Source organism: Anopheles funestus, chromosome 3RL (genome assembly GCF_943734845.2).
Source record: "Anopheles funestus chromosome 3RL, idAnoFuneDA-416_04, whole genome shotgun sequence".
NCBI lineage: Eukaryota > Metazoa > Arthropoda > Insecta > Diptera > Culicidae > Anopheles > Anopheles funestus.
Genome location: NC_064599.1, coordinates 15,501,990 through 15,517,922, shown reverse-complemented (window position 1 = coordinate 15,517,922; position 15,933 = coordinate 15,501,990). Strand labels below are relative to the sequence as shown.

The 15,933-nt window shown below is 41.4% G+C and overlaps 1 protein-coding gene across 4 annotated transcripts in view; it reads right to left on the bottom strand.

Annotated features, from left to right (window-relative positions):
- Positions 1–15,933, bottom strand: part of LOC125769269 (uncharacterized) — an 89,766-nt gene that overhangs the window by 6,733 nt on the left and 67,100 nt on the right. For all 4 annotated transcript variants that reach the window (XM_049437920.1, XM_049437922.1, XM_049437921.1 and 1 more), the window contains exons 5-9: positions 13,845–14,061; positions 13,262–13,680; positions 8,914–9,036; positions 2,092–2,586; positions 1,182–1,304 (exon numbers count right to left, since the gene is read on the bottom strand). In XM_049437920.1, the coding sequence (XP_049293877.1) occupies positions 1,182–1,304; positions 2,092–2,586; positions 8,914–9,036; positions 13,262–13,680; positions 13,845–14,061 (1,377 nt within the window). The remainder of the gene's footprint in view (positions 1–1,181; positions 1,305–2,091; positions 2,587–8,913; positions 9,037–13,261; positions 13,681–13,844; positions 14,062–15,933) is intronic.

Sequence of the window (15,933 nt, the reverse complement as noted above, 5' to 3'; positions counted from 1 at the left end):
CAAAACTTATTCACTACCGAGCGCAAAACTGAGCTCACTTTGTTTGTACGCAAATAAAGGATATTTTTAATTAATATTTTGTCCGCACACAAACACACCCAATGGGCAGCGATGGCCCTTACTGCTACGTTATCCATTTATTCATCGGGTGACACTCTATTAGAGCATTGGCTTGGAGTGTTTGGAATTGTAAGCGTCGTAAATTTAAATGCCATCACTATTGTAAGCTAATTTGTCAACTCCAACTAGCTGTACATGTAAGCACAAAGGAAACGATTACCCTCTTGCGATTGTGCAACGGTAAGCGGAATGTTGTCTTAGACTTGGCACAGGATTCCATGGAGATCACTTTCAAACACCACCTTAATGATGTAATATTTTATCTCCATTTCCAGCCTTGGGATGCTGAAGTGTTTTCATGGAGGGTGTCCATCCCTCAGTGGGAGGGTGGGAGGAGGTTAGAAAATAAATCAAGCCCTCGAGCAAGTTGGTTCGGCACGAGTCAAGCGTCTCATTGCTCTTTTACGCCGAGGACGAGATGAGGCTGATCATATCTTGATATCAAGAGCGTTCAGTCGTACCCTCAATACACTCAACCACCAAAGTTGTGTTGATGGTGAGCAAGGCTAGATTAAGATATTGGCTTCAGTTTCATTCCCATGGCTCCGGATATTGCATTATCGTTTCCAAGATGTACACGACCATCGACACGGTGCTGTGCGTGCGATGCCCTGTTTATGGTTCGGTGATAAATTTTGGTTTCCATCAGCCAAAGTTTTCACACCCCGGCATCGGTTACAGGGGGAAGGGTGGTTGGGAACGTAACACTGTTCGGTGACGTTTTCCATTAACGTGCGTGCCATAAATCAATGAGTGTTGGCTATCAAAACGGTAATTAGATTATGATAAATGTTAATATAATTGTTTCGAGTAAGCGACTTTCCACGACCGAACGACCGAACGACCGTAGTGCCGCGTACCAGCACTGATGCCTAATCCACTTCTGTCTCGACGGAAGTATGCTTCGATAAGTTCTGGTAAATATGATTTGTACGCCCATATGTGGACGAGGCACAGGTCGATGTTTCTCCTTCGAAAACACAATCAAGGGTAGAACGATCATGCTGAGATGTTGCAACAAGGGATTTCAAAACCAGCACAAAGGAAACATGTTTACTTACCGAGACAGGAACGCTTGTCGACGTCCAACTTGAAGCCATATTTGCACGAGCAGTAGTAGCTTCCGTCACTGTTGATACAATGTTGCTGACAGCCACCATTTGAGATGCTGCACTCGTTCGTGTCTAGAACCGGGAAGAGAAACAGCGGAAGTGGAGGTTTTAAGCGAAACATACTCTCCATATTTCCAAAGAATGGTTTAATTGTGTAAAACAAGCACACAAACATGCCAATTAAATGCGGCCACCTACGTGTACGCCATCAATATTGAAAGGTTAATTCGAAATGAAAGGCTTTACCTTTTATATTTACGCTTTATATCTTCATATTGTACAAACAAACTTTTTTTTATTTTTAATTGGGATTTTTATAGAACGATTGAGCTATAACAACAATTACCATGGATCATATAAAGCTATGAACAAAAAGAGATGACGATTTATGTACTATCAACAACATAACAAATTGGAATTTGTGTATAATAATAGATAATAGATAATAATGGATTTTATGTATAATAATTATTTGTGTATAATAGTTTCATTAAACAACTGATATAATTATTTTAAGATTTGTTTTATCAAGTGCTTGAGTTGTGGAACTAAAAATCATATGGCATTCACTATAGAAGCAACAAAGTTTGTTGAGATTTTTGGTCTGAAATAAACCCATGAAAACTCATTTAAATTAATACATGTTTCATCCATTTCCATTACAGAACAAACAAAAATTCTTAGATTTTTTTTAAGATTTCCTTTTTTAACAATTGTTTTGTTCACAGATAACACATTCTACCCAAGCAAGACGACATTCCAGTTCATTTTACATATTTTTTTGCTTTAAAATTGCTCCCTCCAAAAATTGCATCGAATCGAAAGTCTCTCCAATAACATCAAAAATCCTTTAACTCACCTTGACAATCGCCCATGGTCGTGTTGAAATGGTAGCCTGTTGGGCAGAGCGTGTCATAGTCCGGTTGCTCTTGTTCTCCTGCATCACCCGCACCACTAGCCGACCTTCCCTCAGCGTAGTCTCCACCACCATGTTCTGTGCCCTGTTCGCAACGGTAAGACCCGACCGTATTGATGCACCGTCCGTGACACCGATGTTCGCTGGCAATCGACCGTTGGTTGGCACACTCGTCCACATCCACGCATGTCTTCCAATCCTCGTCCAGCATGTAGCCCTCGGGACAAACGCAGAACGCTCGCCCAAGCGTATTGAGGCAGGTGTGCGAACAGCCACCATTGTTGACCGTACATTCGTCGATGTCCTCGCAGCTATGGCCGTCGGCCGCCAGTCTTGTGCCCGGCAGTCCATCGCAGGTGCACCTGTAGCTGCTCCACGTGTTGATGCACGTATCCTGGCACGGTCCGTGTCCGTTCCGGAGCAGGCATTCGTTTACATCTGGTAAGTAAGGAAAGCATATCGCCGTGAGTGCCATGAGAAGGATGAACGTTGACGGTCGGCCAACAAACATAGGTGCCTAAAGACCAGTTGGAAGGCTTCCGATTGTAAGGATTAAATAATGAAGAATCTGCTGAACCGAAACGATTCGGAACTGGGTGGAAAGTGTTTTTTGGGCATCCTCGACAAACCATGGTTCACTATTTTTGTTCGCCATTTTTATTTCCCCATCTCAAAATACTGCTTCATTCACATCGTGCCAACTGACTGAACTGGACTGTTGACTTCTTCAGCTGCCGTTTTCGATCATTCGATTGAGTCTGGTACGGTTCATACCATCACCAGGGCAGGAAACGAAATCGAACCCAACGCAGAACGAGCGAAGCGTTTTCATATTGTTGCCCCAAAACAAAAAAATGCAATCAACGCAAACCACACCCGGTTTCGGCCGTACGTTTGCTGCATATAAATCAATGCGTAACTATCAAGTGATGATGAACTTCGAGCTGTGCACCAAATGATGGCCGTAAGTGTTGGGTAAATTGAGTTTTTTTGTGTCTGTGTGTTGGGTTAAGATTTTTCCATTCTTCCGAGTGCGCTTTGATGCGAAGGTTTGCTTTTTTATTCACCCTGAAAGCCGTACGGGCTGATAGGAAAACGCACTCGGAACTGCATTCCGAATCGAGTGCAGAGTTGGTTCAGTTCTAATCCTATACAACGGCTCGCACCTCTTATCAACCAAACCCCACCCAGGGCGTGGTAGGTGGAATGTTTCAACGATGGGAAGTAAATACAAACCCCTGTGCTGTGGATGGGTTTAAGTGGATGATGTGTGAGAGTTGTTTCAGCTCGTTTTTTTGCGAACATTGAGGCAGCATTTTCTTTTTGATTTTGTTTATCGCCCGAAACGATTCTCCCAAAACACATACATTTCGCAAAAATCGGTGGCAACAGAACGGCTTCTGCTAACCGTGTGATATCCGGCCAACAGTCGAGCAGCTGTTGGGAAACTCCATTTCGATGAAAACAATGCACAAAATGCGTATTCTAGCTTTGTGCATTTTCACCTAACTTCAAATACAGTTATAGCACCGGTGCGTTGTTTTTCTATTGGTTTGTCGAGTTTTTAATTTACGCTTTTCAACAGCACTCGGAGGATGTTCCCCAAGGGTAGTGAACGAATGAACTTTTTTCCGTACCCAGGCACTGGACTGGACAGGCATGTTTGCAATGCTTTTAAGGTTTTGCCGGTTTTTGGATCGTGGTCACCGAGACAAGAAATGTTGTGGATTTTGCGCCGTAGATGAATCGCTCTAAGCTTGAGAGATTTATTGCGTACGGTGGAACGGTTCTAACGGCTTAGCGTTTACGCAAATGCGTGGTTGACGTTTGTTTTAATGAAGTCACTTGTTGATCTTTTTATCATTTGGATGGTGTTTGAAAGTCATAAAGCTAGGAAATAATATTACCAGCTATATCACTTGTTTATTTAAAATGAAATTTTTATAGTTTAAGTTTGTAACATATTTTGGTTATGCGAAATGATTTTGTTCTATTGTTTGTTTGATTAAATAAAAAAGTAAGCAATATTATTAGATGATGATTTGGAGAATATTAGTTTATGCTCGAAACAATTTTCATGTAATCTTTAAATCCTTAAAGATAAAAATTTTAATAAAAAAGATAAAAAAAAATATTATTTCTTTAAATAATGGAGGCGCCTGGTAGTTAAAGAAATAATAAAGGAAGAATAAAAATAGCAGGTTCATAAATCTTTGGAAATAAACTCTGTAACAAATAATATAATAATACTCTTAGATTATTAAGAAAATCTACGTTTTTTCTTATTATATAATGTAAAAGTTTAACCCTACAAAGGAAAACAACATTTGTCCAATCTTATGAAACATTCATTATGATAAAACTTTCGTAAAATGCAATAAACTAAATATGTTGCGGTTGTAACCCAAAACCCATACGAAGAACAACCACACACAAATGTTTTTTTTTCTCCTTTATATTGTGTGATTTTCAGATTCCATATTGTGCACCTGCCATTCTTAGCATACGTGCCCGGCATGCCCACGTTAATTTCTTTGAACTTCGACCAAAAAGGAAAAAAAAAAACATTCACACCCTTTTTTTTCTCCAACTTTTGCTTTGCCAATTTGCTTCTGTTTATTTGAGCATCCTCAAACAAAAGCTATTCCGATCGATAAACCGCACGTGTTGAGTTGTTGGGAAATATCACAACATGCATGCGGTGCGTCTAAGATCATTTGCTTAAGCTTTCGCTTCTGATACAGGTGTAGCGAGTGGGTCGTAGCAAGTGGTAAACATCGAAAATACAAACCAGAAAACGAGAAAGCTTTTGAAAGAGAGATAAACAAATGTATAAACAAAGCTTGCCCGGTGCCATTCTAACGTTCGTTAGCAAAACCCATCCTTTAGAAGGTAAATCTCACCATGGGTAGAATGTTTTGTTTTTCTTTTTTTCCATCTCGCCGTGAAGTGGAAAGTTTTTATCCATTTCGAACCTAGAGGGAGGAAGGGACAGAATGGCTTTTCATCCACCCGATTCGGGTGCTGGCGTCATTCGGTGAAGCTATAAACTTCTCATTCACAAAAACCAAAAGTTCCCTACAATCAGTTGCGCAATCGGTGGCAGGAGAATGCCTTTTTTCGCATCCCTAATTTACCTACAACTTGTGCTTACAAAGGAGGATAGTGTTTTTTTGTGTTGTTGTTGAGGGTGAACGACAAGGCAAATAATGTAACAAAACAAAAAGAAGAATCAGAAACAGTCCCAAATATCCTTTCGGTTCTCGAAAGCTAAACAACGATCGAAGCTCATTTACAGTTTTGTCATCGTGTGCCGGTTGGATGGTGGAACCACAAACTACAGCTGGTGTTCGGGGTCGTATGTACGGAAGTTTGTCGTTAGGACGATTCCCCTAGCACGGCTTCGGCCTGAGACTAAAGTGTGAAGGCAAATGTTTTCTTCCTTCTCAGATAGTAAGCAACCCAAGGGCAAAGCGGTGCCAAAGGAGTGGAAGGAAGCTGTAGTGCAGGAAAACGAGTCATTACCGACACGTTCAGTAGCCGTTTGTGTAAGTGCCAGGCCGGAAGACGAAGGATAACATACCCAGATTGTGGATAATCATTAGTGAGATTGAATTCCGGAAGGACACACTGTGGTCAAGCGCTGGTAATCTCCTGGTCATTCCCTGCTGCAACGGAAGCGGAACGAACTGTTGCTGTAATTTAAACACTGACTACACTGGTGCAATGGAATATGGCAATGCATGAAGTGCATCGGCCAACCATAACACCGGTATTGCTCGTCGTTTTGCTAATTGACTGGAAAGGATGAGTTTTTGGGGGGTCGGAAAACAACAGTTGACTTACACGTACCTAACACTAAGGCGACACCGGTTGACACCGATTTGGTCATCGTTTGACAGTACTAACGGTTTGTGTCGCTCGAACGCTCGGCAAGGATTTAATATAACTATAGATGCAACTGCGATACTTTTAGCTACAAATTGTACCCAACCCTACATAATCGATCACGAACTGTTGCAATAGTGGAGACGAAACAAATTGTGCAAACAATTAGATGGGGCAACTTTTTCCACAAACTTTCCCCACACAATGGCGGGGCGTGTTGGAAAATCGGTTGGATGAAGCAAGAGAGGTTTCATTTCCTGGTAACAAGTTTTATCTTTGAACCTCGGAACGAAATGCCACAGTTTTATGGTTTCGGGAACTTTTCCAACATCAAGCGGATATTTTCACACACACAGAGAGACAGAGGATACACGCACACGTGTAGAAACATCGGCAAAACATAGCTAGTTGTTCATGGAATAAAGCTGAGCATTATTGTACGCATCGAATCGCACACAGATTGGATTCGGTCAGTCCCCCGGTCTGGTCAAAATCTGGGCCGTGGGTCGTGGTTTTCATAATGGTGAACTATAGCGCTGCACACACACATAGAGTGAGAGCTGTTCACATTCGCACAAAACCGCCGACAGGAGTGGAGCGCATCGGTATCTGCTAACAGAGTCGTACTGCTGCAACTTGACCAAAACGCTAAAATAGTTTTGTTTCGTAAAAATTTTGCCACGAGCTAGCCATCAAGCGTATCGTGCCGAATGGTTTCAGCATCACGGAAAATTGTATCTTTATTCAGGGGAAAATTTCAAAACGTGAACTGCTCTTATACACGTTTCCGCACCGATTTTTTGTGGTTTGGTTTGCGGCAATGCAAATCATTGTATCGTTATAACATTGTGTTGATTGTGCATGCACAAAAATAGTTTTGTTTGTTGACTGACAAAACAATGCAACATCGTTTGAAATAAAAAGGGAAAATTTATTTTCACTGCATGAAAGAAAAATGAAGGGAAATACAGTCAAGGTTCATTTCAAAATTTTTCATGATTTTTACACATTTGATTTGAAGAGAAAAAAGGGTTTTAAAGTATAATTGATGATGTAATTTTTTAATTCATTGTGACACTGTAGCACGACAATAGTACGACTGACATAAATACGTATTGACGGGTTTCAAACGGACGATTTGAGGGTATTTATGTGGGTAAACTAAACTGTCAATTAATTCACACAAAGAAAGGGATATATTTTTAGCCTCGTAATATTAACAACATTAAATTGTTTCTTCCATTCTATCTCAGTAATATTGAATGAGGATTTTTTTGTTCAAAAACAACATACCAAAATCATTTCCCAATCCTAACCCTTTTCTACAGCCCACCATGCGAACATTCGGCATCGAAAGGGATTATCGGCAAGTGTCACACAGCTGGATTAAACAATCCCCGTCCGGGCACGTTTTCCTAGCACAACAAATTGGATTAAAGCTTCCTCAGCACTCGATTTCCAATTAAAATTGTTCGTAATTCATGCGCATAATCGACAAGTTTAAAAATAGAAAATAGTCATCGTGAAAGCTGAACTCCACGATAAAAACGAAGGCATGCGATCTGTGTTGTGGATGAGAACGGTGATAGTCCACCAATTGAAGTGCTTTTGTTAAAGGGTACCGGATAGGAGTGAACCGAAGTTGAACAATTTTCCATCAAATTTCATCCTGCTGAAAGCCGAAATTAGTATTGCGCGTTTTATTTTACCAACAGTGACACTTTAATGAATCCTTTTTCGATTAAATTTGACAGTTTACAAGCGTCGCTCGCTTGTCGTTTTGCATCGCAGTACAAGAGAGATGGTACGAGCAGTGATGAAAAATGTAATATAAATCAAATTAATTCAACAAACGTTTCGGCAGGAGGCAGAAACATTTGGCTGCTTTCCGTTTTTAAGCTAAAACTCGAACGTGCATCCCTAATGGAAGGGTACCAGTTTGATGGAATGTAAACGTAACCTTAATTATTCATGTACATGTCAACAGACAGTATGAGGGCAATGTACAACATTCGCCTTTATTTTCAATCATCGGTACTCGGTGTATTGCCAAGTGTGACGAGACTAATGTATTTGTACAGATAATGTGTGTACAAATTCGATCGAACGGATCTCCCTAACGACGCTATACAGCAAAGAAATGACAAACCTTCGACAGTGTGTTTTGCGAAAGTGTTCTTACTGGAAAACATTTTAACCGACACTTCTGCGAATATACTGCTTACAGCTCAAACATTGCCTGAAGCAAATGTATCGTTCTACCATCCGAGCACGATACTTTTCAACACAACACATTCCAAACATTCCAAGGAATGGAAAATTTGATTATGTAGATCACATTTCAAAACAATCTAAATTCCATAAACATTTATAATCATTCCCGAATGAACCATTGCACGATTTCCGGGTACGGTAGTGAAAGGGTTTTAAGGTATTGGTGTGGAACGTTCAACAAGAACTGCCCCCGGAGCTCTTATTGTCTTAAGCACATAACAAATGCAACCACAGAGCAGTGCATTTCTAACGTCTCTTGCACCGAACAAGGAGACGCTTGAAAACTGCAACTACAAGGAAAAAGATGATGCAAATGAAGATACGCTTCCGGATCTATTCAGTAGGGGTAACTCTACACATCTCGAATCGAAAACAGCACCGAAGAAACCGAACGGATTCCGCCTTTCTCCCGTGACTATTCTTCATCCTGTGAACGTAAGCAAACACTACCGAAGCATTTGAAAATGGGAAAGATCCACCAGCGTCTGATCATGTCTTGCTGAAGAATAGCATCCACACAGCTAGAGAACGAGTGTGCAGTATAGCAGGTTCCGGAACAGGAAGGAAGCTGTGGAAAATTGTGTGCCACCGAGGTAAACTTACCCATGCATTTATTATTGTCCGTAACTCGCAATCCTCTCGGGCATTTGCATGTAAACGACCCGATCGTGTTGGAGCAGCCGTATTCGCACACATCCTCACCGTACTCGATGCATTCGTTGATATCTGTCGATAAAGAGGCGATATAGATGAAAAATATTCGTTAGCAGTCGAATACACTTTACCGTGTTTTTTGAGGTTTGTTTGTTGCTAAAGAAACGAGAACACAAAGAATCGATCCTTCTCATCGTTGTTGTACGTGAAACAAAAGGTCTTCGATAGACAATTAACGGCCAGAAATGACTAACTTGACAGCTAAGAATAGTCCACTCGCAATAATAGTTACGCATGGACTAATGTGCAAATCTTAACCTTTTCCACACACACACAATGCTGTCCCCGGTACCAGTATCGACGGCTTAGTGTTATTTATGAATATTCAATTCAAAAACCCGGGCCCCATATTCAAAATTCATTACTCAAGATAGTCGGTGCATCCGGCGACGGATTGGTTAAGCTTGCGAGCGACCAATCAAGAGATTTAGTGCTACGGTCGATTGTCAGTAAGTCTGTCGAAGGGCAATTTATCACCAGCTATCCCTAGGGTTGACAGGTACGGTTAGTGCAGCAGTTCCCCCTGGCAACCAACTCCCAGGAGAAGTCCACACCGGAGGTCCTGGGATTGCATGTGGGATGCCGAGATTTACGATTAGCCACACTCGTTTGTGGTACCATTATGTTCGTGTTGTTGTAGGTGACGCTTCTAGGTCTGGATACCCACATTTTTTGCCACCCCTTACTGACACAAACTATCATTCATCAAGTCGTCACCAGCGTCTAGAGTGTCTGCAACGCAGCTGCGGCAGCAAGTGCACCGTACCGAGCAGGGCGAATCATCAACTTGTCACCTTTCCTGGGCGTTCGTATTGGGCGGCTTTCTTCTGCTGCTTCCGCAAGGTGCTCGTAGGTGCTAGTGAAAACATTAATTTTAGTCACATGTGTTGCTAATAACTTGAAGTTAGTGGACAGCTTCTGTCTACACAGCGTGCACAATCTGATTGATTAAACATTACAGCGTACGGGATGGAGGGCAATGGAGAAAGATTTACTATTTAATTTATATATTTTTTTGCTACAAGTAATTACATAAAAAGGCTCCCGGATTTCGGTCCGTTAAAGAAGAAAGAATATTTAATTCTTCCACTATTAGTAAGCTTGAGCGCCCCTGCATCTCCACTACTGAAAACTTAAATTTAACGAAATAACCGATTGCGTGTCAGTTTATACCACATAGTGCAGTGCTTGTGCGAACAGTTTTATTAAAAAAAGCTCTTTAGTATTCGGTTTACTATGCTACAAATATTGACGAAACTGTTTCTCCATACAACTATAATTATAGTTTAACATCTCAAAGCACTTTGCAAGATTCTTCTATTACGCTTTTAAATGAATTACATGTAGAAGCAACACCTTCATGTCTCGTGTTTCGTAATATAAACACGTAGCACATGTTTATTCATATATAAATGATGGCAACAGCTCTACCGCTTCTAGTGACGTTTGCGTCAGATCATTTAGAAAGATACACAGCAACGAGCAAATGTGACCAAAGAACCAAAAAAAAAAAAGAGAAAAAAAACACCCACAAAAAATGACATTCAGGTCGGTGGGTGGTTTAACAAGTATCATCACAGTCGTACCATCATTTCTGATAGAAAATGAAGAAAGCAAAAAAAAGCTGTTGATGCTGATGCTAGACGACATCACAAAATGGTAAGTGAGACATTTCTCCAACAGTTGCATTATTTATAACGCCGTGCTTGGGAAAATCTACTTTTCATTTTTCGCTACTACTTTTCTACCATTTTTCTCAACAATCTCCGTGGCACAGCCCATCAGCGCTCATACCATTTCACCTTTCCCCATAGAACCATATTGTATTTTAAGCTGTTGTGCGACTCCGTCACCGTGATGCCGGTTGGCAATCCTCGGGCAAACGGCAAGACCAGGTCAAACACCACACCAGTGATGGCGAGTGAAGTTGACGTATTCAATAAAAAGCTTTTTAAGGGTGGAAACGATTTTTGTTTTACCGTTTCGTTCCGTGTATTTCATGCTGGACGATGGAGTGGCGCTTTACAACTGTCGAGGGGCTTTTCGGGGTTGATGAAATCAACGACCGTTTATAAGCGGTTTGTCTTCGAGTGAGAGGACGAGAGAGAGGGGAAGTTTTTTTTCTTTCTCACGGTGAAAAGCTTCTAATCGAGCGATAGTGTGTGAGGGTGAGAGTATGCCCGTGGTGGAGCAATCATATAATCCGATATTACTGAATCGCAATGACCAAATCGTGTTTCATGCCGTCTTCCATGGTAAGCGGCTTGATTTATTGTGTTTAAAAATCATGAGACAGGTTTAAGTACGGCTAAATAAAGTAGTGCCATAAATGGAAAGCTTTCGTGCGAGTTTGTTAAATAGTAAGATAATGGGAAGGTATGAAAATTTCACCAATCAAGCAACTTTTAGATAATTCTTTTTAATTGAATGATAAAAATTAGAATACTTTAGATTTAGATAAACAAAATTAGATAAACATGAAACAAATTAAATATGCTAAGAAAACCTGAAACAATTTAACCATTTTTGGTAAGTGTTTCATTCCTTCATTCGACCTTAAAGTAAATAATAAACCACCTTTACACAAATAAAAATAAAACACAATGACTTCAAGACATGGGTCAAATCTTTAAAAAAAGGAGCCCATCATCTTGTTCCGCTTCGTTCCCGTGCGAAATGTAGCGTGTCAAAAGGGAAGCGTGGAGAAGAATTTGATCCTTAATCTCCGCGTTAGCGTACAAACAGCACACCAGACCCTGGAGTTAAACGATCCGAAAACCTAACCCGTTAGTAATGTTCTTCTGCTTCAAATGTTGTCCTACCGGTTAAAGACATGGGAATGATTTTGTAGAGAGAGAAAGAGAGAAAAAATCACTATCACTTTTGTTTACTTCCGTGGTTTCTTTTACAAGGACTAAGCAAACAAAACTGATCGGCAACAATGGATGGAAGATTCTCGATAAGGATTGAGCAAGAAATCAGTATTGGGTTCACATCACTGTTTAAACACAGTTTCGAGTTAGGGGAGAAAAAAGCCCTACGAAATGTAAGCAATAGTGTGGAGGGGGGGCTGCACTTGATGCCAGCTGGGGTTGAAATTTTAATTACCACAAAAGCCACCCGGAAGCCACAGATGGCAAATAAATCATTCCGCTCGATAAAGGCAAAGGTGGTGTGCATTGGGGGACCACCTAGGTTCCAGGGTTCCTGTTGTATTACCTTTGCACCTGTTTTTCTTCCTCTCTTTCTCACACACTTTTTCATCGCATTTCGAATGGCACATTGACCAATTGGTTATCCCACGGGTGCAATCTATACGATGCATTACGATAATTGAATTTTTCCTCTAGACTCCAAAACCTTCGCTCCAATGGACGGTCCTCGGAGGTTCTTCCAACATTTTAATTTTCCAACGCGTCAAACGCGGCATGATAAGTGGCCTTCCGGTGAAGGGGTTGATGAAAAGTGTATGGAAAAGAAATGAAAAAAAAAACGCATTCGCCATTGTTCCGCACGATCGATTACGAACGATAAAGTATGATCAATTAAAAATTTCCTGCAAGTTTCTCTGTGTGTATGTGTGCTAATAAATAACGGTTCGGAAAAAGGGGAACGATTTTCCAGGGGATGGAAAAATAAAATCAAAATGAAAAAGCCACGTATCGGGGCCATTTCTTTGTGCTTTCGGCTTGCAACTTTTCCCAGATACCAGAAGTAGGACGATGGCCACAAACAAAAAGGTCACAGTAAGCATACGAAAGGGCGAAACAATCATGAAAAACACAAGGGCGGGGGATGTATTCACCCTGTGTTAGATCTCAATTTTTTCTCGATTCTTTTTCATGCTTTCGTTCGTTGAGAGAATACCGATTCTCCTAACTTCAAAGGCGGTTGGAAGATCCCCGGGGGGAGGGTTATTGCAACCCTGCCGAGCGGGTTGACATTCATGACCATTGCAAGAGGTTTTCGTGTTTTGAGCGGTAATGCTGGGTGAGCTGATTAATTACAATGCTTGGTTGTAACAAAACGAACCATAAATTAAAGGCGGGTTGCCTTTCGTTACGGTTCAAAGGACCGACAACAGAGGAAAAACCTTTTCTTTTGTTACGTGTCTTTTTTTTGTTTTCAATCTTTTATTTTCCCCCTTTCGTAACTAAGAAAATGGCCAGAAATGCACAGTCAAGCAAGGAGTCATAGAAGTCAATGGTATATCTGCGGTAAGCATTCGAGTACTCACCCACACATCGATGGTTGACCATTTTAAATCCTTTGTAGCAGGAACAGACGGTGGTACGATTTGTGCTGCCCTTGCCCGTTGCCACACGGTAGCAAGCCTGTGGGCAACGATGATCCTTTCCGCAGGCATTTACCGGCATCGAACGCGTACCATTAGTCATGCCGTCCGTGGTAATCGTCGAACCCGATGGCCATACGGTGGAGAATGGTTGCGGCTGACGCTGGGAAGGCTTAATCCGCACACAAGCCGGCCTTTTACCGATCCAGCGCGACTTACGGCAAACCAGATTGGCATTGGCGATGGCACCGGTCGAGGTAACGACCGGTCGGCTTTGTCCGTCCTTCGTCCGCAACCGATACCCCATCCGGCAGTGATACTCCGCCTCCAGGAATGAGTTTTCCAACCCGTACAAATCGTTACTGCATGAGAATGGGGATGTAAGAACGAACGAACATGAAACGGCAACACAGCTCAGCGTAATCTGCGTGGAAATCAAACTATTCGGCGGTAGCTGGCCGAAGCGTAAAAACACGAAATCATAGCAAGACGGTCTGCCTGGTATTCTTCCGAGAACTATACCTACCGCAAATATTTGATGTCACCGTTAGCGATCGCCGGCGCTGGGATGAAGTCGTCTTTCATGCAGGATAAATCGCCCGAAATGATGACGCGCGCAACCGATACCGTCTCCGTGCCTTTGTGATCGTCCGCGGGAAAGGTGACCGTACTGGCGCTGGACACTGTGACACCGGACGGCAGTGGTGGTAGCGGTGGATTGACGAGTTTTCTCTGCTCACCCACTGTGGGTGGAAGAAAATCCGGATAAGCGTAACCATCGAATCGGACGTTCGGGATGCATGAAATGAAGCCGTGAGCAAAAAAAAAAAACAGAAAGAGAGATGAATAGAGATTAGTGTTATGTTGGACTAAAAGCTCCCATGTACACCAGATGTGAGGGTTTTGATGTGACAAAAAAACATAACGCAGCTTAATGTTTCGATTTTGAGGTTTAGTTGTGTAATCATTCATTAGCAGTTGGATGAACGTAATCCTACGTCCATTTCATCATGATTAGAACAACACATACGCATGACATCACAAGGAAATTATCATTCAATTACATAACCAAATATGTAGAATTCCTTCTTTTTTTTCAAAATTCACGTGTTTTAGAGGAATGGGGTTTCGCGTTTGATGGTACGATATAGACCAACTTCTTTAATCTTGCATAGAAAACGATAGTACAAGAGCCACTTTTGTTGGTGATGTATGGCTGTTTGTTGTTTACCCAACAGAACTCCAGAGTGCACACACAAGGATATGGTACGGCTTCAACTGAACAAACGGAAGAACTGATAACTGAACCTATGACCTGTTGGTTGCTAATAGGAAAGCGTTAGCTACACACTCACAAACCAGCGCATATGGTTTGCTGAACAAAAAACTGATTGACAATACAAGAGCCCCGGCTGTTCATATCATTCCTTGCAAAAACGTTTGCTCGGAGTTTACATGAGGCCCCTAGAGATTCAGAAAAATGTTGCGAAACTCCGTTTAAAAAAATTGCGAAAAGTCGCTATACGTGTACTTTCAGCGAAAAATCGCTATTCGAAGCGCGACTTGACGCCATGAAAATTTTTTGTAATGGCAGCCAGGATAGCTCGATGTTGCTGACAATGACAAGATAAACAGATACAAATTCAAAAATACGATCCGTTGAGTGTCTTTAAATATTGTAAAGTTAAAATGTTTTGTGGCAGCTTTTGCTCGGGTCCCGTTGACATTTTGTGCGGTTTTTCAGGCCCCCCAACCGACGGGGCCCTTGGCGGCCGTCTACTCCGCCCACCGCTAGATCCGCTACTGATGACCATCTTTGTAGAGAAGTCGAGAAGCAGACGTACAGGAAAATGCGACAGCTTCAAATGAACAGACGCACGGTGGGAGGTAGAACTGAGAAATAATCCCATGATCATCTCTACTTCACGTGATCCATACCGTCATTGTCCTAAAAAAGCTACATGAAACTAATCTATTTGCAGATGATGTGCCCTATAAAACAAACTATTTCTGCTACAAAACCATCTCTTCTGTATTATTGCCAAGGTTTTGAAAAAGGTTGCAGATAGTTTGACAGTAAAAGTGTAAAATGAAAAAAATGTAGATAATCCATATATAGAAAAAAAAAGATCGATGAGTGGTGGTAGGGCAAGGCATGGTCATTTTCTACACTGATAAAGATTCCCTAGATCATCATCAAGTACAGAAAGTCTACGTGTTCCATGCAAAAATAGAAAGAGACACTGAACAAGAACTTCGGTAAAGGCTCAACCAGAATTACACCTACCCAAAACTGACCTTAACAACGTTACCGGTGAAAGCACAAGTCTTTGTTGGGTAAAAAAGGTATTGACGGATTATCACGTTACATGACGTTACATCACAACTGAAAATACGTCGAAGAAGACGCCCTTTCAAGATTTTGGAGAATGAAATGTATCCCTGCACGTTCTGATTTGGAACATGTTTTGTTTATTAATTCACCATTGGAATAGCACACTAAGCAGATTTCTAGAGGGCATATTTTCAAGCGCTTTTAAATTTTTACAAACTTTAAGAGTCAATTTCCCAAGTATCAATAAAACTACCTCAGATCAGGGTTTGAAAAATCGTTG